The sequence below is a fragment of the Arachis hypogaea genome, chromosome 14, assembly GCF_003086295.3.
Source record: "Arachis hypogaea cultivar Tifrunner chromosome 14, arahy.Tifrunner.gnm2.J5K5, whole genome shotgun sequence".
Taxonomy (NCBI): Eukaryota; Viridiplantae; Streptophyta; class Magnoliopsida; order Fabales; family Fabaceae; genus Arachis; species Arachis hypogaea.
This window is the reverse complement of record NC_092049.1, coordinates 11012160-11039271: the sequence shown is the minus strand read 5'-3', so window position 1 is coordinate 11039271 and position 27112 is coordinate 11012160. Positions and strand designations below refer to the sequence as shown.

The window sequence follows — 27112 nt, the reverse complement described above, 5'->3', positions numbered from 1 at the left end:
TGTAGTAAGTAGTGTTTGCCTTATAGTTGTGCAAATTAACAACAAGTCTGTTTCATTTATAGGGAGCTACTCAAATGAAGATGCAAAAAACATCTTTTTATGAAGATACTTTGTATAAAAGTGTGATTTATTGATTTGGCCACATTTCAAATAAAAACAACACTTTTATAACATATCAAAATCTAACCCTACAATCCATCATCTAAGGGTCAAAAAGAAAAATCATCACATGAAGACAATTATAATATCTTCATGGGAGTACCCACCTCATTTATATTATGAGTAGCTTTTCTATATATCATTATATATTCTTTGTGGTGTCCTCCACATTGACTATCTTCGCCGTGTTAAACTCGTCATCATCATCACCACCAAAATCACTCTCACTTCTCTTACTCACTACACTCCTCACTCTATCTCCTCGCCTCTGCTTCCTCCGAGCCGCCGTGCCTCGCCTGAAAACTAAAGAAACCTATCATTAACCACCTTCCTGCAACAAACATTCAATAGCAACACGAATCACTTATAAACCTCGATCTCATAATAACGGTAGAAACAAAACCTTAAATCGAAGCCGTCGTTGTTGTTGTTGTTGTTACGGAGATGACAAGAAAAGACAAGGCTGCAATGAGAATAGAAACCACACAGTCTTCGTGTTCGTCTTCCTCATCGCATCATCTTCCTCGTCAAAAGAGAACCAAGCTCCACCATCACGGATTGCATCAACAGGTGATTCTATTTCTCTCTTGCAACTCTGTCTTTTTGTTATTAAATGCGTCTTTGGAGTTTTTTTGGATACCAGTAAGTTTTTTTTTTTTAATTTAGTGTAGTTGTCATTTTTTTTAGTAAAAGGTAAAATATTAGAAAAAAAAGTATTCTCTTAAAAAGTTATAATATTTATTTTCATATTTTAACATACATACCAAATAAATATAAAAATATTTTAATCTTTTTACCGTCTTTGATCTTAGAGAAGAATAGAAGATGACTAAAAAAATATTATTATTATTATAATAACTGGATTTATAATTTGTTATGATGGAAAAATTATGTATAAAGTTATCATCATAGACACTTTTTGAATTGAATTGAATGGAATGCCTAAAGTTATAAAAAAAAAAATTTAAAAATGAAAATTTGCTTTCATATTTCTTCATTCATAAAAAAAAATCCCATGTGCCAACGTCGCTCCCAGGCTATAAAAATATTCATCAAGTATTATTGCTGTTAAAATACTCCCATACACCATCATTTCATATATTACTATAATAATTCATAAATAATAACCATCGAGTTCAGCAGAAACTTTATCTCCTATTCCAATGTTGTTGTATGCTTGCATGCATGTTTCAAAATAAGAAAACCCGTGACAATCTAGGATAAATATAGCTCCTAATAAGTCCGATAACTTATTAACTTATTATATTAGGAGTTATATTTCTTGAAATGAGTTCAGAATATATATTATGTTGATCTAATTAGCTTGCACGCATTAATATCCGATAACTTATTGTTAGAAATTAAACCTCAAGCACAAGACGGAGTGATACAACGATATAATATCTTAATATTACAGAAAAATGGTATACAAGCCTCAAGAAAGGAAAAACAAGAAAGAGAACAACAAATTAAATCAATTAGTTTTATGTACAAATACAATTTGCACCAATACACTAAAACAGCAAAACTCCAGTATAAACAATTAATTAAAATAATAAAAAAAAATCTCACCTACAGCAATAGCAGAAAGCCGCCGTGTTGCAGCGTTGCAGAGCAAGCGGCCGGCAAGAGAGAGCCTGCTGAGGAACCAATACGATGATGAGGGAAGCACAAGGCGGAGGCAGAGACAGGCGTGGCACGACGGATCAGAGCCAAGGCGGCCGGAACGACACAGTCGGAGGAGGCCAGGCGCAAAGAAAGCAGAGGCGAATAAACACTGACGGGCGGCGAGAGTGTGGTGAGTAAGAGAAGTGAGAGTGATTTTGGTAGTGATGATTGTGGTTGTTATTATAAATTATGAGTTTAATATGGTGAAAGTGGTAAAAGTAGAAGACACTACAGACAAGATAATGAAGATATAAAAGCTACTATACTAATGTTACCGGTTCATATTAAAAAAAATTATAATAATGTAAAATTATGTTAATATTCTTATAATTAAGTAAAATATAAATATTTTTATTTATTTATATTTTATTTTATTTTATATTACAATTTTATATATTTAATTTAAATTATTTATTTAATACATATATAATGTTTAAATATAAATTTTTATTATAATAATATATTAAAATTATTAAAACTAAATTTATATTGATAATTATTAATAATAATAAAATTATGGATAACATCGTAAGTATACAAAAGATAGTATTTTTTATTTTTATATTTATAATGGATGAAAATATTTTTTAATAGGATAGATCCACACAAAAAAATTTCTTTCTTTTTATATTTTTTGTATCTAAACAAAAAATAATAAAATTTTAAATTTATTTTTTTTATTTTCTCTTAAACCAAACACAATGTAAGGCAAGCACTGCACTACTACATTTCTATTTAGTGGGTCTTTCAAAAATCTGTACATGTTAGGTAAAAGAATAAAAACCATAGCTGGAATTCAAATGAATGTCATTTTCTATTTCTCTAGTAAATCACACCTACTCAAATATCAGCAAAAAGTAAAATTGCCTAAATAAAAAGTTTGAATTCAAATTTTTTTACTATAATCGGATATTTATATAAAAACAAAAATAAATTATACAACAAAGACATGTGAATAGGCTGCAAATAACTAACCATAGTTATAATGGTCATAAAAAAGATATATGGAAAAATTTATAGAATCTACTTGGATATAATTATATAAATAATTTTTTTTATACTAATAAATTACTGTCTAACATCTAACTCAATCTTAAAAAAAAAAAAAAAAAACTCATATGTCCACACAAAAATATCTAAATATACCAGAAATTAGGTATTTAAGTATTAGGCTTTAAAAAAAATAAAAAGGTAATAAAAAAATTCAGACCAAAACAGCCAAAATCTTCATTTTCTTAATTGCATATGTAGATAATTGTACATATATTTTAGAATTGCATTCATTTTCTTAGTTCTAGATGTAATAATTAAATATTCATTTACTCTAACATATAGATAATCGTACATGTATTTAATTTAAAGTTCACACACTTAAATATATAAAATAATAAATATAAAGAATAATACAAAAACAGTGTTTTTCATTGCATTATTATTATTATTATTATTATTATTATTATTATTATTATTATTATTATTATTATTATTTAGGAAAAAAAGAGGATCAATATACGGTGAATAAAGTTAAGGGAGTAGTTCACCTTTACTAATTACTATAAGCATACCATACCCAAATCTGAACTTTCTATTTTTTTTATTATTATACCTAAATGGTTAACGTTGTTGGAATATCATATTTCAAAAAGGACATCGGATATACGTGAACATCTTCCTATATTATAATCGGTATAATGATAATGGCTTTAAGTAATATCAGGACAGCTTTCATTTTCAGTCTTTTCTTTTTTCCGTGTCCTTTACTCCAACCACCACTACTACTATATATATGTATACTAAACGGTTTTGCAATTTTCCCCCTTTTTTTTGGGTGAGGCTTTGTATTGTTTCGGTGTAAAGGTTGCACTTTTGTCGTTTCCAATCAAATTCTTTCTTTCGTTTAAGTTTTCTTCCATGTTTTAATTTTGTTTCTACCACTTTTAAATTTTAGCTCTAATATAAGTCATGGTAAAAAAAAAGTAAAAAAGAAAGAAGATCTGTTAATAGGATCAAGCTCACATGTGTTAGCATATTTGAATATATAGTATCTTTTAGAGATAATTTATGCATGCAGAAGTTGGAAATAAAAAACTTTCTTACGCCTCCTTTTCTGGTCTATATCAACAATGTCCTTTTGCAAAACACTACATATCACACCTAATTTTATAGCATACAACCATGATTAACCATACACACTAATTGTATACTTAGCTTCCTCAAGAGCTATCTACACACCATTAGTATTTATTTAGCATTTTCTAGTTGATTGATGCTTACATGCACCCATATCATTATTTATGAGTAATGCTATATCATCAATAAATATTATTATTTTTTGTCAGTATTTAACTAGTAATAATTTAGATTCATATTTATAGAGATTTTACAAATAAAAAATATATAATTTACATTTATATTTATCAGAATTTATATATATGAATTAATAAAATTTGTATTCATATTTTTTAAAATTTGTACACTTAAATTAATAAAATTTATTTTTGAAATCAATTTAATATTTGTATTGGTAAAATGATAATAAAAAATACTAAAAATTGTTGCCCCAAATTTTTTTTTATACTACAAAAAAATATTTATAACATGACAATTTTGTAAAAATATATAAACATATAATAATTTATTGGATAGAATGACTTATTATCACGATCCATCTATTTATTCAACAATAATAATTAATAATGCATATGTTAATTAAAATTCAAGATATCTTGAAGCTTAAAACTAACCTGATGTAAGAATAAAATTTCTCCGTATTCTAGAGTAATAATACTAATACAAAGTTATTTTGTAATACATAAAGAAATGAAGAAGATGAATGAAATCGGCTATATGCTTGTGTGCTATACATACTACACACATATCATATATTCAATATGGCTAATTGGCTAAGATGGAAGGAACAGGATAAAAAGAAAGAGAAAAAAAAAGAGTAGAAAGTGTAAAATTAAATTAAATGTGTGTAAGCATCAACAATTGTTCATTATTTGTAGATGTCTAATTAAATTTTATGTATAGTATATTTATTTTTTTAAAGTGGGTTGTTACCTTTTCTATTTTTTAAAAAACCTAATATTTAGACACCTAATCTCTTGTATATTTAGATATTTTTATGTGATTTTTATTCTAATATATGAATTTCCTTTTTTTAAATTGAGTTAGATGTTAGACAATAGTAATTTATTAGAATAAAAAAAATAGTATTTATATAATTATATCCAAATTGATTCTACAAATTTTTTTATATATTTTCTTTGTAACCATTATAATTATGATTAGATATTTGCAGCTTATTCACATGCTTTTATTGTATAATTTATTTTTGTCTTTATATAAATATTCAGTTACTCTATAGTCCAAAGTTTGAATTTAAATTTCTCATTTCGGCAATTGTGCTTTTTGCTGATATTTGAGTAGGCCTGTGTCACTTATTATTAGAGAAGTAGAAAATGACATTCACTTGGATTACAGCTATATATTTTCTTTTCTTAGCTAACATGCAAGGATGGTGAGATTTCTGAAAGCCTCAGGAGATAGAAATGTAGTAAGTAGTGAGATTTCTTAGCTATAGGTTTTCTGTTTCATTTATGATTTGGTAGCATAGTATTAGTAGCTTTTCTATATATCTTGTTTGTGGTGTCCTCCACATTCACCGCCTTCACCCTATTAAACTCATAAGTCATAACAACAACCACACCATCATCACCACCAAAATCACTCTCACTTCTCTTACTCACCACACTCTCTCCGCCGCTCGTCACTCGTCACTCTATCTCCTCGCCTCTGCTTCCTCCGCGCCTGTGCCTCCTCCGTTTGTGTCGTCCCGGCCGCCTTGGCCCCGAGCCGCCGTGCCTCACCTGAAAACTAAAGAAATCTAACATTAACCGCCTTTCTGCAACAAACATCCAATAGCAACACGAATCACTCATAAATCTCTCACAAAACCTTAAATCGAAGCCCTTGTTGTTATGGAGATGAGAAGAAAAGACAAGGCTGCAATGAGAACAGAAACCACACAGTCTTCGTGTTCGTCTTCCTCATCCAATCATCTTCCTTGTCAAAAGAGAACCAAACTCCACCATCACGGATCGCATCAACTAGGGGTGTTCATAAAAAAACCAAAATGTGGTTAACCGGTTAAAAAACCATAACCACATTTTGGTTAACCAGTTTAATGAAACAATTTAAAAACCATATCCATATTTTTTAGAATTGGTTAACCAAAACCAAATTAAAAGAAACCGGTTTTTAACCGGTTAACCAAAACCAAAACCAAATTAAAATCAAAACTTAATTTCAAAACCAAATTACATACTCTTTCTCTCTCTCTCTCTCTCTCTCTCTCTCTCTCTCCCTCTCCCTTTCTCTCTCCCTCCCTCTCCCCCTTACTCTCTCTTTCTCTCTCTCTCTCTCTCTCTCTCTCTCTCCTCCTATCTCTCTTTTTCCCTACTCTCCCTCCTCTCTCTCTCTCTCTCTCATTTTTCTCTTTCTCCTCCTCTCCTTTTCTCTCTCCCTATCCCCTCTCTCTCTCTCTCTATTCTCTATCCCCTTCTCTCTCTCTTCTTTTCTCCCTATTTCTCTCCCTTTTCCTTCTCTCTCCCCTTTCCTTCCCCCTCTCTCCCTTCTCTCTCTAACTCATTTTTCTCTTTATCTCCTCTCTCCTTTCCTTCTCTCTCCGTTTCTCTCTCTCTCTCTCTCCTTTTTCTCTCTTTCTCTCCTCCTCTCTCTCCCCTATCTCTCTCTTTCCCTATCTTCCTCTCTTTCTCTCTCTCTCTCTCTCTCTCTCTCTCTCCCCTCTTCCTCCTCTCTCTCTCCCCTTCCTCTCTCTCTCTCTTTCTCTCTCTCTCCACCTCGTCTTTCTTTCTCTCTCCCTTGTCTCTCTATCCTTCTCTCCCTCTCTCTCCCCTTCCCTCTTTCTCTCTCTCCCTCTCTCTTTCTCTCCTTCCCTCTCTATCTCTCTCTCCTTCTCTCCGCTCTATCACTTCCTCTCTCTCTCTCTCTCTCTCTCTCTCTCTCTCTCTCTCTCTTTCCTTGCCCTCTTTCTCCCCCTCCGTTCTCTCTCTTCCTCTCTCCTCCCCTTTCTCTCTCTAATCATCTCTCCCCTTTTTCTATCTCTCCCCTCCTCTCTCTCTCTCTCTCCTTTCCTCTCCTTCTCTCTCTCTCTCCCATATCTCTCTACTTTCTCCTCTCTTTTCCCTTCTCTCTCTCTTTCTCTCTCTTTCTCTCTCTCTCTCCCATCTCCTTCCTCTCTCTCTCTTTTTTCTTTTCTCTCTTTCTCTCTCTCTCGCTCATCTCTCTTTCCTTTTCTTCTTTCTCTCTCTCCTCCTCTTCCTCTCTTCATTTTCTCTCCTTCTCCTCTTTCTTTTCTTACTCTCTCTTTTCTCTTTCTCTCTCAACCTTCTCTCAATCTCTATCCCTCTTCTATCTCTTTTCTCCTCTTCTCTCTAAAGCGAGAGAGAAGAGAGAGAGGAGGCGAAGATAGAGGAGGAGAAAGAAAAAAGGAGAGAGATAAGAAAGAGAAGAAGGATAAGAGAGAGAGAAGCAGAGAGAGAAAGAAGACAAAGAGAGAGAAAGAGAGAGGGGAGAGAGAGAGGATAGGGAGAGAGAAGGAGAGAGAGAAAAGAGAAGAGGGGAGAGAGAAGGAGAGAGGGAGAGGAGGGGAGAGAGAAGAGGGAGGGGGAGAGAGAGAGGGAGAGAAGGATAGAGAGAATGAAAGGAGAGGGGAGAAAGAGGGGGAAGGGGAAGGGGAGAGAGAGAGAGAGAGATAGATAGAGAGGAGGGGGAGAGAGAGAAGAGAAAGAGAGGAAGAGAGAGAAAAATGGGAGAGAGAGAGAGAAAAGAAAGAGAAGAGGAGAGAGAGAGAAAGAGAAAAAATTATTTATAGAAAATATTGAAAAGAGATAAGAAAGAAAAAGGAACGAAAGCAATGGAAGGGACTTCATTATTTACAAATGTTACTCGTATCATTTAGAAAGAAAAAAATTAGATTAAAAAAATTCAATTAAAAAAAGGTTTAAAATTTTGGGTTTTTGTATGTAAAAATATTAATTTTTGTGTAAAAATCTATTTTTACATGTAAAAACCTATTTTTATGGTATAAAAACCAATTTTTTAGTATAAAAACCGGTTTTTGGGACAAAAACCGGTTTTTTGTGTAAAAATTTGGGTTTTATATGTAAAAATATTAATTTTTGTGTAAAAATATATTTTTACATGTAAAAACCAATTTTATGGTATAAAACCAATTTTTTAGTACAAAAACCGGTTTTTTGGTACAAAAATCGGTTTTTTAGTACAAAAATCGGTTTTTTAGTACAAAAACCGGTTTTTTATATAAAAACTGGTTATTTTTTTAAAAACCGGTTTTTATTTTAATAACCGGTTAAAAACCGGTTTTGAAATTCACTAACCGGTTAATAACCGGTTTCATCATATAAAACCAATTTGGTTAATTAACCAATACTATATTTTTGGTTAACCAAAAAACTGGTTTGGTTTTTAGATTAACCAAACCATGAACACCCCTAGCATCAACAGGTGATTGTATTCCACCATCCTCTCTTGCATGCAGCTCTATCTTTTATTAAATGCGTCTTTAGACTTTGGATACCACATACCAGTAAGCAAAAAGTTCTTTTTTTTTTTAGTAAAAAGTAAAATATTATTGAAAAATAAAAAGTATTCAGCCAAAAAAATCGGTTCTTCAAGAGAAAATCCCTTGCCAGATATGACTCTCATGTTGTATTTCAAAGTCTGCCCATGAACAACTGGTCTGAAAGCTCCAGCAGTAGGCCTGGGAAAGATCTTCACAGCTTTGTTGGTTGATTGAACGAGGTCTTCACATGGATTTGCCAATGCTTACGGAACCGCCCGTTAGGCATAACATTATGTTTCACCATCGCTTACCTTTAGGGTTCTTGATACGCACTTACGCAGGGGGTAGCTCAGGAGGAACGGAGCGCAAGGAAAGCGACTGGGAACGGATTGGGAATGATCTCCGGGTCGGGTGGGTCATGGGTGGTTCGTCCGTTTCTTGTGTTTTGGGCCTTTTGTGGGCCTGGCACCGTAAAAAAAAAGTGTTCTTTTAAAAAGTTATAATCTTTATTTTCATATTTTAACATACTAAATAAATATAATTTTTTTTATATTATTATACTTAAATATAATTAATAAATAAAAAATATTTTAATCTTTTTACCGTCTGTAGTCTAAGACTCTCTCAAGAGAAAATGACTAAAAAATTATCATTATAATACATGGACTTATAATTTGTAATGATGGAAAAACTATGTATAAAGTTACCATAATACATGGACTTATATATGACTATTATTAGATTTAGTGTAATGCCTAAAGTTATATAAAAAAAATCTTAAAAAATAAAATTTTGCTTTCATATTTCTTCATTCATCAAGAAAATCCCATGTACCAACCTCCCAGGCTATTAAAGTATTCGTTAAGCAGTATTACTACTCCCATGCATGATGCATCATCATTTGTCATTTCATATATTACTATGAATGAATGTAGCTCCTAATAACAAGTCTCTGGATATTAATGCAAGCTAAGGTCGGCATAATATTCTAATTTCTAAAAATGATAGTAGAAATGAAAAAGGTTACAGCAATAATGAAATTAATTTTGACAAGTGACGTGCATAAATTAAAGTCTTAAGCGAAATTTAAAACTTAACACTTAATATGTTAAAAAAATTGGAGAAGCATTTTCTTGTTCTTTCATAGAGTGAATTACTAATTGCACTCTACTAGCAGATAATATATATTTTAAATTCTTATTTGTTGACTACATGAAAATTTTGCTAAATTGCCGTCTTCATATTTTAAATATATTTTGAATATAATATTTATTTAATACGTATATTTTCTATATTCAATTCTGTCATAATAAAAAATAAAAAATTATTTTTTAAATATACTTAAATATATTTAAATATTATTATACGTTGTCTAATTTTATTATTAATATATATTTTTAAAATAAATTTAGAATTAATATATTATTATTTATTGAAACAAAAAATATTTTAAATATTTTATATAAAATTAAAAAATGTTAAAAATAATTAAAAATATATTTTATATTATATATATATGTCATATCTCCATATTTTATAAGAATTTAAAATTTATGTATCTCTTTATTTCATATTATATCATATTCTATATTCATATCAATATTCATGTATCATAATTTAATGATTCTTTTTTCTTTGTTGATCATTGTGAAAAAGAAGAAAAAGTGTATAAGAATCTAGTTTTATAAATTTCTGCACCAGCACATCACTAATTGCTTTAATTTCATGATAATTCTAAATATAGCAGTTAGGACTTAGGACCACTGACATGATCAATTTCAAGTATACTGATAAAAACAAAGACTTAAGAACTTGTCAAGAAAGGTGGCATTGACATACAAACAGTAATCATAAAAATTAAACAAACATTCAACTTTAAATTATAAGTACATGCATTAACACCCAAAAAACTAAATGAAACGAGCGCAATAATCAAATTAGTGATTTCCCACATATTAGTGTACTGTGTCTGTGTGTAGTGTTAATGTTAACCATAATTATAGGCAGACAGTGCTGATCAAGATTTGATTAAATTAAAAAGCTAAACAAATATCTTATATCTTAAATTAGTAAAAATTGATAGAAATCTTGGACAAACATTAAGTTGACGTTTTTTTTCAAAAATATTTGATAACTAACAAATATTAGTAAAAAACAGTTAGAACTTATTTTACTTAACATTTATTAATTATTCTAATAATTATAAATACTAAATAAAGTAAATTGTGATTTTTTTTTGTATTATCGTTTTTTTTAATGGGCGGGCTCACAAAAAATTTTAGTATAGCAGTATTTAATTAGATTAATAAAGATTTTCTTGATTGGTTTGACATAATATGAGGAAAGTGGACCGGTAACCGGTTTATAATGATTAAGGTCTTATGACTCTTATCTCTTATGCACGTTTCTAAATTGAAAAAATGTTAATCACTAACATTAATAGTAATAAATGTTTATATTTATTCTCTTTTTACTGTTATCTACTTCTGCCAAAAGCAAGTCTTTACTTCTCAAAAATTTCAAAACACTATTTATTTTCTATTTTTATTTTTTCAGAATTAGCACAAACAAATAAACCAAAAAATAAATAAATACTAAAAATAAGTATTTTTTTTTATAAAAGTTTAAATAAACGAGTGCAATATTTTAATTTATTTTAAACCAGTAATTTTTTATTAGTCAATGAGGATAAATTAGATGTTATTTGGAAAATAAATTTAAAATACAGTACAATTGTTTAAAAAGAAAAAGAAAATTACGGAGATAATATTTTTAATTAAAAATGGAAGTCCAAAATAAAAAATAAAAAGGTTTGCAATTAAAATTAAATTTAATTTATTGAAGTGTTAAAAAAATTAAGATAAAATTAGTGTTAGCTTATCAAACTTGCACAACGATTTTAACTTGTTTATGATAAATGATAGATAAATTAAAATCCAATTAGTAATTCTTTTGAATAAGAAATGAGATGGCTTTAACATATAGTAATTAGAGCATTACACATTTACATTTTTATCATTATATTTTTTTTTGTGAATTTTGTGAAAAGAAAATTAGAAGTGATAAATAATTATTAAAATAAGGTAAATAAGATAAAATATTAAAATGAAATGAAGTTGCAATAGAACAAAAGATTAACTTAAATATTAATTAGGGACATTTAAGAAATAATAATAAAATGGGTGTAGCATTATGTCACGGTTATGAATATACTCTAATGTCGTCATGCCAACATTTAGACCTACTTAATGTAAGATCAAATCAGTTTAATCTTTAATATTTTATAAAAAAGTTAAGAATATAAGAAAATATAAAAAAAAATTATTAGTGAAAAAATATTTTATTACACAAATATTTATTACAAATGACTCAAATACCCACAACTCAAATTTTTACCCCTTATGTATAGTCATATGACTCTTTCATTGATGATTGGAATTAAATTTATTCAACGATCTATATTGATCATTCAGAATTTTTATTACAAACCGCTTTTCATACTTCTACATATATCATTACTCTTATAAAATATTTTACGACCTTTCAGAGTCTTATAGAATTTTATAGGATTTTTTGAATTTTTCTAAGACATTTAGAATGTTTCAGAATCATCTAAAATAATTTTAACAACTAATTTATCTTAATTATTAGAACAATTACTAGCTAAAAAGAATTAAAATATTATATTAATTACTAACATTCTAATATTTAATTCACAACTTGCAAAAAATGTATTTTATAACATGACATACTTTATTATATTTATTTCTTTTTAATTTCAAATATATATATTTTTTATCTTCATACTTTTTTCTAATAAAATGTTTAATTTATCTTCAAATTTTTATTAGTTTTTTTTTTGATTCATTTGATATCTAACTCTTTTTTTAGAGTAAGTAATAATATTTTTTTTGTGATAATTATTAATATTTAGAACAAAAACTTATTCCTATAAAAAAATATAAATAATATAGTATAACATTACTGTTCTATTTTGTTGTCCAAGTTGTCTGACGCACTCCAAATATTTTTTTTAGGACATTCTACTACACAGATTAAAATTATATAAAAAAAGAATATAAATTTTTTTATAGTTATTTTTAATTATTTTATTATTATTTAAAATGTGAATCATAGCTTCCACAATCTCTCTTTCATTCTATAAAAATAAAAAAAATCTATAAATTTACATATTTACCATATAATCCATTTTTTTTTTATATTTATCTCCGTCATATTTAAGACGTGGATGAGACTGAAACTGAAAAAATTATAAATCCATCACCACTTTAATCATATTGTGCCAAACCAATTAAGAAAATCTTTTCTAACTTAATTAAGTGTTGCTATATTGAGATCTGTTACTGGACACGTGTAGGGGTGTGTTTGGTCCGGTCCGGTCCGAAGATCTGGTCCGGTTTCGAACATTTTAGGGGTTAATTTGGTGTGATTTCATCCGGTTTAAGGTCGGATATGGGTCTCAAAAATAGACCCGGTCATAATTTCGGGTCCGGTCCGGGCCATAGTTCGGTTCACCCGAACTCGGCCTGGTGGCCCGGTCATCATATATAATTAATATTTTGTATTATTAGTGATGGTTGATAGCTATTATTATGTGAAATTTAAGTGTTGTATACCTTAATATTTTGTGTTATTAGTCATTATATATAAGACTATAAGTTAATATTTTATGTTTAAAATGCATAAGATTTTAGACTAATGCATAATCTTGTGTTATTTGTATTGATTTAAATATTTGGTGTTATTAGTTAATATTAGTATTGATTATGGTTATGCTTTAATTTTAGACAAGAGTTGCTTCTTAGTATATATTTCTAAGTGAATTTTACCATGTCAAATAATGATTGGAGTCTTGAAAATTTGGATATTTTTACATGCTAACTTACAATAAGGTATCAAGGTAATATAATGTTAACGGCCCGATTTTTACCCGGTATAATCGTGACCCGAAAGTGTATAGGTTTCATCGGGTCTAGGGTCGGGTTCGGGCCTATTTTTTAGACCCGGTATATATTTCGGGTCGGGTCTGGATCACACCAAACCCGGTTTCACCCGGCCCATGCACACCCCTAGACACGTGTTACAATTTAAAGAAGCCACGTTACCATTTGAAAAAAAAAAAAGAGGATGTTTTAACGGTCATATGTGAGTGGTGCGCTTTTCTTATTTGTTGAAGGCACTTAAATATATACAAAAATGGCGCATACCATCGTGTAGGTGGATAGTTTCTTCTACGTGTGTAGATGACAAATATCAATAACCTATTCATGTAAATGCTAAAAATAGGACCCACGGCAACACACAGCGAGAATTTGAATTGTGTGTACTGTGTAGTGTTCAGAGATCTGTTTATCTCTAAACTAATAAGCTACATTATTAGAATAAAAAAAATAATAAAATTTTAACTAAAAATATATCAGTATCCTCCGAGAAATAAAAAAGGAAAAATATTTGAAAAGTGATGTACACTTCTATTTGAACCCGATTGAACCACGTCTCCAGGGTGTATGTCTTAGGCGTTATCAAAATGATAATAGCATGTCTTACTTAAATTGATTGAGATTTTTATTTGCATTTGAATGCTCTAATTTCCCTTTTTTTTTATCCCACGTAACCTATTCCAATAGGAGAAGTAGAATTTTTGCTAGAGGGCCCACTAGAGATATTGTTAAGTCATGTTGGCTGGACTGTTCCAATGTTAAATTTGATAAGTTTCCGCTGCGTTACTAACAGTATATTTGTCAACTTCTGCCAACTCTTATTTATAATTATGTTTTATGGAAGTGTCTTCGTGGATGTGTCTAATAAAAATATTTTTTTTATGGCTGTGTTTAATAGAAGTATCTTTATAGATATATTTTATGGATGTGTCTCTTTATATATGTATTTAAAATATAATAATTAATTATTGTTAGCAATAAGTTGACAGATAATATGTTGGTACCCAATACTTTTCCATTTGATAATGGTTTAATTTGTTTGCATTGAAATTGATGTTAATACTTAATAGTATTAGAATTAGTGTTGAGGGTATAATATAAATATTAGCATTTGAATTAAAGAATTTAAATATTTGGAATAATTAAACATTATAATAAATTAAACTTAACAATTATTCAGTTGATAATTTTATAATAATATAAAAAATCTTTGAATTTATTGAATAATAATATTTTGAATGACAAATGAAATTATTATAGTACTTATGAGTTGATATATATAGAAATATCATATCTTGAGATAAGTGGTAACAAGATATAATGTTAGTTTTTTTTTTTCCGTAGCAGTAGTTGATATACTTTTGTTAAATTATTATGACTTATAGTTAGTTCTGTGTTGGTATTTAAGCATATATTATTTTATTATTCATTTATTCTAAAATAATAAAAAAATTTTGTCAACGTAATTTTGTTAGTATATTTAAGCATACACATTTCAATATTTATTTACATTGACATTTATTTTGATCTTTTATTCATAAATTAATATAAAAAATACTAAAATATAGCTAAAATGACCTATTAAATTATTTTATAAGCACATATAAATTCAATTAAATGTAGTTTATTAACCTGTTTTTAATTACTATTGTTATTATCGTTATTATTATTATTATTATTATTATTATAAAAATATGTTGGCCTCAACTATAGTTTTCCATGGTGCATGGGTCAGTAAACAATAGGCCTAGACCCACCCAGCACACAGTGATAGAGGCACAAACATGGGCTATCCCGTACCATTTAGTTTTAAACCCAATAATCAAAGCCTGATAAATTAAACAATAAAAGAATTAACTAGGACACTTAAAAAGCTCGGCATGAGTTGAGAGTTGAGACTGCTGTCCCATTGCAGTAATGGTCACCTATGCTTAGGAAATAGGAATAACAATACTATCTGTTCGGCGGTTAACCGAAACGATAATTTGGCCAGAATGTAAACAGCGTTTGTCTTATATTGATATTGAGGTGTTGCTGTTTGAATTTTTTTACGAAGAGGAATGGTAATGGTATTTGTAAGAGATTCTGATATTTAAGTTAATAACGATTTTAAATAAATTTTTAGTAGATTGAAACTTAAATATACCTAAAAAATATCAGTGTATTTATAATAAAATAGATAATTATTTTTTAAAGTAATTTTACCTTTGTTAATAGAAAATATTTAGAGAGGTAGTTAATTATTCAAAAAAGTAAAGCTAAATTTCATTGTCGTGCTCGACCTTTTAAGAGATCGGGTAATTGGAAAATACCACCCTTTTTAAGGTGGACCTTTATCTTTATCGGGTCTGATTTTATCTTGAGTTAGGGTATGAACACTATCCGAATTCGCAGGTACTTATTCCACCCCTATTCGTTTGGAGATTACTCGCACCGAAATGAGTTTTAGCGGAGCGAGATCTTAAACGGAGTAGGATCGGATTTGGATAATACCTGTTCGGTATATATATAATATATATAAAATAATTAAAAATTTTATATCATATTTAAGTTTTTACTTTAATTTATGTTATGTATGTAATGATAGACTGATAGTTATATAAATTTTGAAATTTTATTTTATTTATTAGATTTTAATAATTATAAGAGCGAAACTAATATTTGCAGGAGTAGATTAGAGTTCAACTTTTTACAACTTGTAGATAAGGGTTAGGATAAGAAAATATTAATAAAAATATTATATTTGATATTAAAATTAAAAAAATAAAAATAATGAATAAAATATAAAATTTAAAATAAAAATATTTAAAGCCAAAGAAAAAATGAAAAAGAACATCTAGTAAATAGTGACTCAAAGATTAACGTGACAATAAATTGAATCAAATAATATATATTTAAATTAATTAAATTAAATAATTAATATAATAAATTGATTATAATTATTTGACTCAATGAAATAAATTAAATAAATAAAAATATCTTATAAATATGTCATGTAAAAATTATAATACTTTTAAAAGTTATTAATCAAAATATATAAGACGAAAAAAATAATACAAATTAAAAAATTCATTTAATCAAATAATTAAAATAAAATATTAAATAATTTAATATTTATCTTAATAAAATTAAATAAATAATTGATTATAATACTCTTAAAAATTATTAATAAAAAACAAAAAATTAATATAAATTAAAATAAAATTAATTAATTAATTTTAGTCAAATCAAATAATTAATACAATTAATTAGTTATAATTAATGTAATAAAATCAAATATTAAATAATTTAATGTTTATCTTAAATTAATTGATATATTTAAATAAATTAAATAAAATAAATAAAAAATATCTTTATGCCCTAATTTTAATAATATATAACAGATTGATAGATAGATTAATCTTTTTGTAACATTCTTTTGGGCAATCATCGTTATTGGTTAATGGTTACTAGGTATGCACTTAAACACTGCTTGTAACATAAACCAAGAAAGCATTGTATTGTCGGTAATTATGGATTGAAGGGATCCTACTTTCCTACTTTCGGCAAATTTTTTTTTTAAAGTAAAGTGATAATTAATAGTGATGTTTATATGTATGTTAACTATCATGGCGTATAATAATTTTTGAAATAAAATTTTATTTGTTTTAGTAGGATTCATACTGAATAGAATAGTTGATAAATATTATATGAGAATCCAAAAGATAATAATACTTTATGGTTTAAAAGATAATAATACTTTATAATTTAATTTAAATTTTGTTAAAATAGATATATTTGTAACTACCTATTATTAATAGTGTGCTGGAAACACGTGTGTCCATTGTTAACTGTCCATTATTAATAGTGTGCTGAAAACGTGTGCCCAATATTAATAGTACGCTGAAAACGTGTGCCCATTATTAAGTGCCCATTATTAATAGTCCGCTATAGTGGGCAGCACATTTGTTTTCTTCCGTATTCACTCACTCCTTTTGTTTTTTTTATAAATTTTATGCGCGAGAGTACATAAAAATTTGAAAAATAATTTAAGTAAAAAAATTTCATATTATATACTAATAGAGTAGTGATAGACATTAATTGGGTCATCAAATAAATCACGTGTATTTAAATTATATTTTAAATTTTTAAATAGTGGGTAGTCAGAAAAGAGATAACCGTATTAATAGTGGGTACTGGGTAGTTTAATGGTTTCTAAATAAACGTATTAATCCCTATAATTTAAAATGAATTAAAATTGATCAAATATATCCATTTTAATATCTTTTACCAACCTTTTTATGTATTAATTGCATGCCAAAAATTTAAATTATTGATATTATTAATATTTTTTATTATTTTCAAATTTCTTTTTAAAAAAGATACATATTTGTAAACGAGAGATAAACACGTGTCGCATACCCCTCTTTTATCTCGTTTATACTGTAAACGAGATAAGAGAGGGGTATTTATTTCGGTAAATATTTTTTAAATTATTTATTTTAGTAATTATTAAATTCATTTTATTTATTTAAATAAAAAATCCGATTTATTATTGAAGAAAAACAAATTTAAAATCGGATGATTTAATTTTAATATTATATTTTTTAATTTTTCTTTTATGAATTAATTTAAAAATTAAAAAAAAGCGTAAATTTGAGTGTCTAAGTATTTATTTTTTTAAAAAAATAAGTAACAAAAATTACCGTGTTCAATTTATGCTAAGACCATTTATTAAGTAAAAAATCGGTGTCTCTAATTTCAAAATTCTACCTAGAATAAAAAACCTCTAATCACGGTATTAAGGTGATAGTGATACACCCTAGACACCATCATCCTAAACAAAATTTCCATACTTTCTAGCAAAACACTGATTAAGATATCCCAAATTCGAGAACTCCTATAAACTTGAAAAATGTTTCTACTTTCTAGTCTTTTGTGGCCAATTAACGTTATTCCAAGATTGCGACTGAGGTCCCCAACACAACCATAGCAGATTCCATAAAATTAACCACTACTCCTAATAAGTACTGTACTATATACCCTATATATGTACGTATACGTTTGCAGAGGCCAGGGAGAATTCATGTACACCCATTGCCCATACACAAACACACACGGGCAGAATTCGAAAATTCCAATTGAGAAAAACTGAAAAAAAAAAAAAAAAAAAAGCAGCAGTGACAGTGTGTGTGTGTGTGTGTCACTTTCGTATGATTGACCTGTGGGCCCTTTTTCTCTGTCTCCACTATCAAGCTCCTTGGGCACCAAGCAGCCTCCGGCTTAAGAAAAAGAAATGCACTGTTCAATCTACTTGCTCTCTGTGTGTTTATAAAAGCAAAGTTTGAATCTTTCTCAATCTCAGTGCCTACCCTTTTCCTCATTTTGTTTCGGTAACCTCCATTTGTCTTCTGGGTTTCTCTAATTTTGTTTGGCTTTTATATCTTCTCTTCTATGATCAAATAAAGGAAGCATCTTTGACTCATTTGCACTGATTGGTAACTTCAGGTTGAAATCATGGAACCGATCCAGATGGAAATTGATGATGGAAGCCAGCTTCAAGCTTTAGCTGATCCTCTTCCATTTGCTAGAAGGTTAGTTTTTTAGTTTTGATTTATGTTCGGAAGTTGAGCATTCTAGTGTTGTCGTTGGTTGTGATGTTGTTGCAAGTTGGGTTGGTGCTCTATTCATTTATTTCGTTCTGCAGTTATCAGCTTGAAGCTCTGGAGAAAGCTATTCATGAAAACACTATAGTGTTCTTGGAGACTGGATCAGGAAAGACTCTCATTGCTATCATGCTGCTTCGCAGTTATGCTTATATGCTGCGTAAGCCTTCTCGGCACATTGCGGTGTTCTTGGTTCCAAAAGTTGTGTTGGTGACTCAAGTATGCACCTCCCTCTCTTATGGCTTTGTATTTGGAAATTTGAGATATATTATGTAATTGCACTTTGTCAATGGTGGAGCTTAGATCAGTGTTTCTTTTGTTTTTTACACTGCTTTTCTTATGTGCATTTCCCTGCTTCTTGTTATTTCAATCCTGAAATTGTAGCAAGCTGAAGCTGTGAAAACGCACACTGATTTGAAAGTTGGAATGTACTGGGGAGATATGGGAGTTGACTATTGGGATGCTGCTACATGGAAAAAAGAAATAGATGAACATGAGGTGATGGGTTTTACATTTCTAGCAACTAAAGATTCCATTGTTAAAATGTGAAAAAATCTGATTTGCACAACCAAAAGGCCTTTTGCTTATGCCACATGTGAATTCATGTTCAACCCCAGTTGGTTTGGTGTGCTTATGTTTTTGCATTTCTGAAGCTTAATTTTTCTATTGTAATTTATCCCTTTTGGCAATGAGAAAAGAAATACACTATTTTCTTGGTTGCTGTTGTTGATGGCATAGGGTCTGTAATGTATTACACAAGCCTAGAAATACAACTAGTTTAGTAGCTAAAGCCTGAAAAAAAAATGAAAAGGTCAAGGTTAGTAGCATTCATGTTATTCTTGTAGTCAATCCTAGTTCTAGTTCTAGCCTAAGCCTCTGTGTTCAAAGAAAATGGAAAAGAAGACTACCAACTTTCCATTTTTCAATATTCAGTTTCGTCTAAGTCTGACATGCATCTTTTGTTCTTTTAAGTGTGAAACTTCTGAAATATTTGTTTGCTGCATAGCTTAGAGGTGGTTACTAACTTATTATCAACAACGCTTTTTCTTTTGAATGTCTAAGGTGCTTGTCATGACTCCAGCTATATTGCTCAGAAGCTTGAGGCACAGTTTTCTCAAACTTGACATGATTAAGCTTTTAATAATGGACGAGTGCCATCATGCTAAGGGTAGAGACCCTTATGCCTGCATAATGAAAGTAAGCTTATAATGTTAGGCATTTGTTGTAATGTTGGTCATTTTGCTTTATTAAATACGACTGTAAAATAAATTTGAGATTTTTTCTTTAAATAAAATAATTAAAACCAATCTCAACAAGCTGGTGTAATTTGGTGAAACAATTTGTTGTAACCTTTGCAAGATTTGATTTAATTTCATGCAGGAGTTCTATCATAGGGAATTGAACTCTGGTATCTCTGACCTCCCTCGAATTTTTGGGATGACTGCATCTCCCATTAAGTCAAAAGGTATACAACTGTAACATTTTTGTCTCTCTGCATTTCAATTTCTTTTTAATTTTATTCTATAAAAATAAGATAATCAATAATGTCACTTATTCTCTAATTTTGAGCTTCCTTAACTTTTTCTCCTTTTTCACTTTCTTGGTCCAGTTGGAAGCTCTGAATACACCCTCTCTGTAAATATCCGTGACCTAATGACACTAATGGACTCAAAGGTTGCTTCGGATTCTCTACCTCTAATACACCCTGCCTATACTATGAATATTGACATCCCTTGAGGCCTTATATTGATGCTAGAATGTTCTAACTTGAAATGTGGCTAGAATAATTCAATTCTATCTAATGATTCTCGAGTTTCAATTTAGTATTATCAGTTGATCTTGTAATGCACACTTTGTCTGACATAACATTTTGAATTGAAGGTATACACATGCGTAAGTGAAGATGTCATTGCAAAGTTCATACCAATATCAACTCCAAAGTTCAAGTTTTACATGAAAAATGAAATTCCATATGTGTTATTTGAAAAATTAGCAGTTGAACTCAATATGTTAAAACAACAGGTTTGTTCCTATATTTAATTGTTAATCTCCATTTTGGGGTCAAATAAGTGTTGATTATTTCCTTGAGATTATTGACTTAGGATATTTTTTTATTTGATCAACAGTATGAACTCTCCTTGAGAACTTCAAATTTCACAGCATCAGTTGCTGAGACTGCACACAAGAGGATAACAAAGAATTTTTCTTCCATTATGTTTTGCTTGGATACACTTGGTGTTTGGTTGGCTTTAAAGGTTCTTATTTCCCCTTCTCTTCTGAGTCTATAGCATCGATAACTGTTCATGGTTGCTTACTTAAATTCAATTTTTTTTTTTTGTGTTTATGTGACAGGCTGCAGAGTTCTTATCTTCCCACGAAAGTGAATCATTTAAATCTGGGGATAGATTTGTGAAAAAATTTAATTTAGATACTGTGAAGCTATTTAAGACGCACTTATCATCTGGTACTGACTCTAAAACCTTTACAAGAAAATGTGAGAATTTAAATATGAATTTGCTTGCACTGTTTAATGTAATTAATTAATTTTTAAATATATTTCTTGCACAGGTCCTCAGCGGTTTATTGGTAATAACACTAAATCGGATAAGGATATGGGGCTGTTAACCTCCAAAGTTTGTTGTCTTGTTGACACACTGCTTGAGTACAGGTTATCCTCGCTGAAAAATTTCCATTTAGAAATCATGCATGTGGGTGTTACCATCATTGATAGGTCTGGCTTCTAGGATTTAAATTTCATTATTAGCAGTTGAAAGTCGATATTAGATTTGATTTGAGAAGCTGAATACTTTATGGTTGGAAATTTCATTTGGGGTCAGTTAGGTATTGTGTAATGATAGAGGTGAAAAATCAGTTTTCCACAAAATTTACTCATTTTAACTCTTTTCATTCCTTGATCGTCCGTACCAAATTGTCCCTTAAGTTCATTTCATTTTCTTTATTATTGGTTGGTACTGCTTATCTCTCCTCTGATTTATTTATTCACAAGAACTAACATTTTGACGCAATTCGCGAAACTGAAGTTGTTTTATTTTGTCTATCCCGTAATAAATATTTATGATATGTTTGTATATGTTTCTCTTGTTTTGGTTATGAATATGATTAAATCTATGTTGACATATGTACCCTTTATGCTAAAACTACAGGGGTTTGTCTGAGATGCGATGCATAGTTTTTGTTGAACGAGTAATTACAGCTATTGTCCTCCAGGATCTATTGAATGTATTGCTTCCAAAATACAATAGTTGGAAGACGAAATGCATAGCAGGAAATAATACTGGTGTACATAATCAATCCAGAAAAATGCAAAATGAAATTGTGGAAGAGTTTCGTATGGGCATGGTTTGTTGCTTTCGTAGATCATTCACTATACTATTATTACAATAAATTGCATCTTTTATTTTTATTTAAGGAAATGTTGTCATATGTAGGTCAATATCATTGTTGCGACATCAATTCTCGAAGAGGGTTTAGATGTTCAAAGTTGCAATTTGGTTATCAGATTTGACCCCTGTCCCACTGTGTGCAGTTTCATACAGTCCCGTGGCCGTGCTAGAATGCAGAATTCAGACTACGTATTAATGGTTCAACGGTAATTCCTTTTATGTATTCTCCTGCCATCCTGTGTATTAATATTATTTTAGCACTTATATAACTGCTATTTTATATGATATGTTGCATAGAGTAAGATTGGCAACATATCTCCAAAGAAACTACCTAATTTTGTTCTGAAATTTCAGTGGGGATTCAGTCACATACTCTCGGCTAGAGCAATACCTTGCTAGTGGAGATCTTATGAGGAAGGAGTCACTGCGTCATTCTTCCCTTCCATTTGATCATTTTGAAAGTGATCAATTCAATGAGGAAGTTTATCGAGTTGAAAGCACGAAAGCCATTGTGACTCTCAGTTCTAGCATTGAGTTGATCCATATATTTTGCTCTTGGCTCCCTTCAGACGGGTTAGTTTGTTCATTCAGGCCGAAATTACATGATTTACATCTTAGTTTTGCTTCCTTCACTTTTATGAACCCTATTTTGAGATGCTAGTGCATTCTCCATCAATCTTGTTCCTTTTTTTCCCTTATATTTTTATTTATTATTAGGTACTTTAAACCCACTCCAAGGTGGGTAAAAGAAACAGGAACATTGCATCTTCCGAAAAGTTGTCCTATACAAACTATTTGTGTAGAAGGTGACAAGAAAGCCTTGAAGAAAATTGCTTGCCTTGAAGCATGCAAGCAACTTCATAAGATTGGAGCTTTGACAGATAATCTTGTTCCCAAAATTTATGTTGAAGAAGGGGAGATGCAAGACTTTGGTAAACTTATGGCTTCCACTATTTTATCCTTCTAATTTTCATTCTCATTTTGAATATTAGTTTACTTGGAAATAAAATTCTGTTTATGCCTTTAACCTTTGGTTTGCTTCAATATCAATCAAATTCTTACAGCGAATGAACCATTCAATGAGGAGCAACCAAGTTATATGCCGTGCGAATGGGTGAACCACTTCTCTAATACGGAGAATACGATATATCATTGCTATCTAATGGAGTTAAACTCCAATTTTAGTGATGATATATCTAATATTGTGGTTGCCATGAGAATGGAGCTTGATCGAGAAATTGGAAGCAAGGAATTCCAAATGCCTTATGATGAAGGTAGTTTGTATGTAAAGTTGAGATACACAGGAACCATCGATCTTTCTCCAAATCAGGTATGTTTCCTTTTCCTTCTTCAATAGTGCATAGCAAATTAAATAGGTGTTGGAAAATTCAGAAAAGTTATTATATTTTGTTCTGCAGGTTCTTTTATGCAAGAGATTCCAGGTGACAATTCTTCGACTGCTCCTGGATCATAATATGGAGAAGCTGAGATCTGCAGACAAATTATGTTCAGAAGGCGATCCGGAGATTGATTATCTCTTGCTTCCAACCCATAAGCAAAGACTTTCTGTCGATTGGTCCTCGATCAATTCTTTGTATCCGTCAAAATTTGCTTGTGGAAATCATTCTCCCAATGTATGGACAAAGAACGGCCGTGTTTGCACCTGCATACTAAGGAACTCTTTGGTTTATACTCCTCATAATGATCATTTTTATATCACAACTGATATAATGTGCTTGAATGGAAACTCGCATTTGAACCTAAGGCATGGTGGAGTTACCACATACAAGAAGTACTTCATACAAAAGTAGGTACTTATTTGTTGCTGAAGTGTATTCTCAAGTTAATTTTTTCTAATGGGGTGTGCTATTCTTGTACTATCTTTTTCCATGTTTCAGGCATGGCATTGAGTTGAAGTTTGAACAACAAAGACTGCTCAAAGCAAGGCATCTCTATCATGTTAAAAATTATTGTCATGGACACAAACAAAAGAAGGACACAGGTTAAGCTTTTGAAATTTCGTTTTGTCAAATCCAATGGTTTGAAGCATATGATAAAGTAAAGGGATTGGTTATTTCTTATTAATATGAATTGGAATTTTCTGCATGTAATAAGGAATTAAGTGAAAGCAACTAAGTATGATTATAATCAAAAGGAATCAAGTTTGTTAGCTTAGTTATTTCTTAGATTTTTTAAGTAATAAAAAACACTAAATGTTCCTTTCAAAAGTATAGAAGTATATTATGTTTAGCGCTATTTGTTTACATGCATTGCCATTGTGTGACCCAATCTGAATCCTAACCTTTTTCCCCTTCCAGTTTCTGAAGCAAGCAGGAGCACAGTTGAATTACCTCCTGAATTGTGCTATATAGTCATGTCGCCAGTGCCTATTAGTACAATTTATTCCTTCTCATTTGTTCCATCCATTATGCATCGAGTTGAGTCGTTGCTTGTAGCTTCTAACTTGAAGAAGCTGCATTTGGATCATTGCATGCAAAATGTGGTTTCAACTAGCAAGGTAGGGTACTACTTCAGTCTCTTAAATTCGCTCATGGATGGCATCTTTTCCCCTTCATTTGACTCTTTGAAACATTGTATAGATATTTATACCATGGTAATTGCATTTTGCAATGTAGGTCTTGGAAGCACTCACTTCAAAAAGTTGCGGGGAGAGCTTTCACTACGAATCTCTAGAGACTCTTGGAGATTCTTTCTTGAAATATGCAACTAGTCAGCACCTTTTTCAAATATATCCAAATCACCATGAAGGTCTTCTTACTGTGAAGAGGGAAAAGATAATTTCTAATGCTGCCCTATGTAAGTTTGGGTGCAGTTGTAACCTTCCGGTACTCTCTCTGTCTCTCTCTTGCTCAATCATTCACTTCTCATATTTTGCTACAATTTCATAGGAAGTTTTATTCATATTCTGGTTTAGAAGTTCTTTTTTTGTAGCATTTATACTTTATAGGACGTTTTATCCATATTCTTGTTTAGAAGTACATTTTCGTTGCCTTTATGGCTGATTTCGTTGCCTTTATGCATGAAGACAATTTAATATTTGTTCTATTTAGTTGAAGCTGTGAAGTTTGATATAGAATTATAATTTGAAATCATTTGACTGATTTCATCTTTTGGGTTGATTATTATATTTGCTTAGCTATTAATCTACAGCATTTTGCATTATTAAGTTAAACACTTCAATTATTTGTGGTTTTTATTCCTTGTAGTTTGTTTGACACTTTTTACTTAACTATTATTCTTTTTGAGTTGCAGGGCTTCATACGAAATTCACGTTTTGACCCACAAACTTGGGCTGTTCCCGGTGATAAATCAATAAGTTTAAAACTAGAAGAGTTGGACTCCAAGGGGGCAAAAGCTTTTGTTAGTGGAAAAAGAAAGTTAAGACGGAAGGTTATTGCTGATGTTGTTGAGGCACTAATTGGTGCCTACCTTAGCACCAGTGGTGAAGAGGCCGCATTGTTGTTTATGAATTGGGTTGGCATTAAAGTGAACTTTAATTTTTCACCCTATGAGAGGCACCATAGCATTCATCCAGAGAGGCTGATAAATGTGAACTTTCTAGAATCTCTCTTAAATTACTCCTTCCGTGACCGTCATCTTCTAGTGGAGGCTTTCACCCATGGTTCATACATGCTGCCCGAAATTCCAAGATGTTATCAGGTACACACTATTGTTGATGGACCTATCTTTTTTATCATTAGCAAAATAGATTTTGTACACTTCTTTTCGTTAACAATTTCTCGTTGCTCTGCAGCGACTAGAATTTCTTGGGGACGCAGTATTGGATTATCTCATTACGAGGCATTTGGACAATAAATATCCTGGAATGTCACCTGGCCAGTTAACTGACATGAGATCAGCGTCTGTGAGTAACGACTGTTACGCATGGTCCGCAGTTAAGGCCGGGTTGCACAAACACATTCTACATGCTTCACAAGATCTTCATAAGGATATTGTAGTCATAGTTCAAGAAGTTGCAAAGTTTTCTTCAGCATCACCTATTGTATGGGAGTTAGACATATCATTTCCCAAGGTTAGCTGTTATATTTTGGATCATGGGATTCTCCAATTGTAGTTAGAGTTGTTTTTTTTGAGATATAAGATTGTTCGTACTGTTGACAGGTACTTGGAGACATCATTGAGTCTTTGGCCGGAGCAATTTTCGTTGATTCGGAATATAATAAAGAAACCGTGTGGCAATGCATACGACCGCTTCTGGAGCCGCTTGTTACACCGGAAACGTTAACAATGCATCCCACCAGAGAGTTGTCGGAGCTATGCCAAAAAGAAAATTACAAAATAGAAAAGATTCGGTCTCGCAAGGATGGTGTCACCTCTTATTTGATGGAGGTACAAGCCAATGGGATCACTATTCATAGTTATGAATACACTGGTTATGCTGATAAGAAAACAGCCAAGAGGATAGTGTGTAGAGAAATTTTGAAACAGATGAAAAAAACACAACCCAAGTAGCTGCAATATTCATAGGAATACAAATATCATATTGTATTGGTGCTGATGTAGTGATGTGCATTAGTTGTAAAATCCTTTTGGAAATTCCAATAGGGAGAGGCCTTGCAAGTTGTAATTAAACTATAAATATAAGAGGGAATGAAAATATCATGTTAGAAATATAAAATCAGC

The 27112-nt window shown here is 30.3% G+C and overlaps 1 protein-coding gene across 2 annotated transcripts; it reads left to right on the top strand.

Annotated features, from left to right (window-relative positions):
- Positions 1-470: 470 nt before the first annotated feature.
- On the top strand, positions 471-27107 carry LOC112741475 (endoribonuclease Dicer homolog 2). Of its 2 annotated transcripts, none has more exons than XM_025790486.3 (23): positions 471-729; positions 18886-18971; positions 19085-19262; positions 19428-19541; positions 20106-20240; positions 20424-20508; positions 20653-20717; positions 20925-21065; positions 21170-21298; positions 21396-21507; positions 21612-21711; positions 22208-22403; positions 22493-22653; positions 22802-23020; positions 23165-23379; positions 23512-23777; positions 23866-24254; positions 24346-24449; positions 24766-24965; positions 25084-25293; positions 25721-26128; positions 26223-26501; positions 26591-27107. In XM_025790486.3, exons 1-23 carry the CDS (start codon positions 604-606, stop codon positions 26939-26941), a joined length of 4269 nt encoding a protein of 1422 aa, XP_025646271.1. In that variant the 5' UTR covers positions 471-603; the 3' UTR covers positions 26942-27107. The 2 variants fall into 2 exon arrangements, with proteins under 2 accessions (XP_025646271.1, XP_025646272.1); XM_025790487.3 differs by lacking the exon at positions 471-729 and adding an exon at positions 18316-18770.
- The last annotated feature ends 5 nt before the right edge of the window (positions 27108-27112 follow it).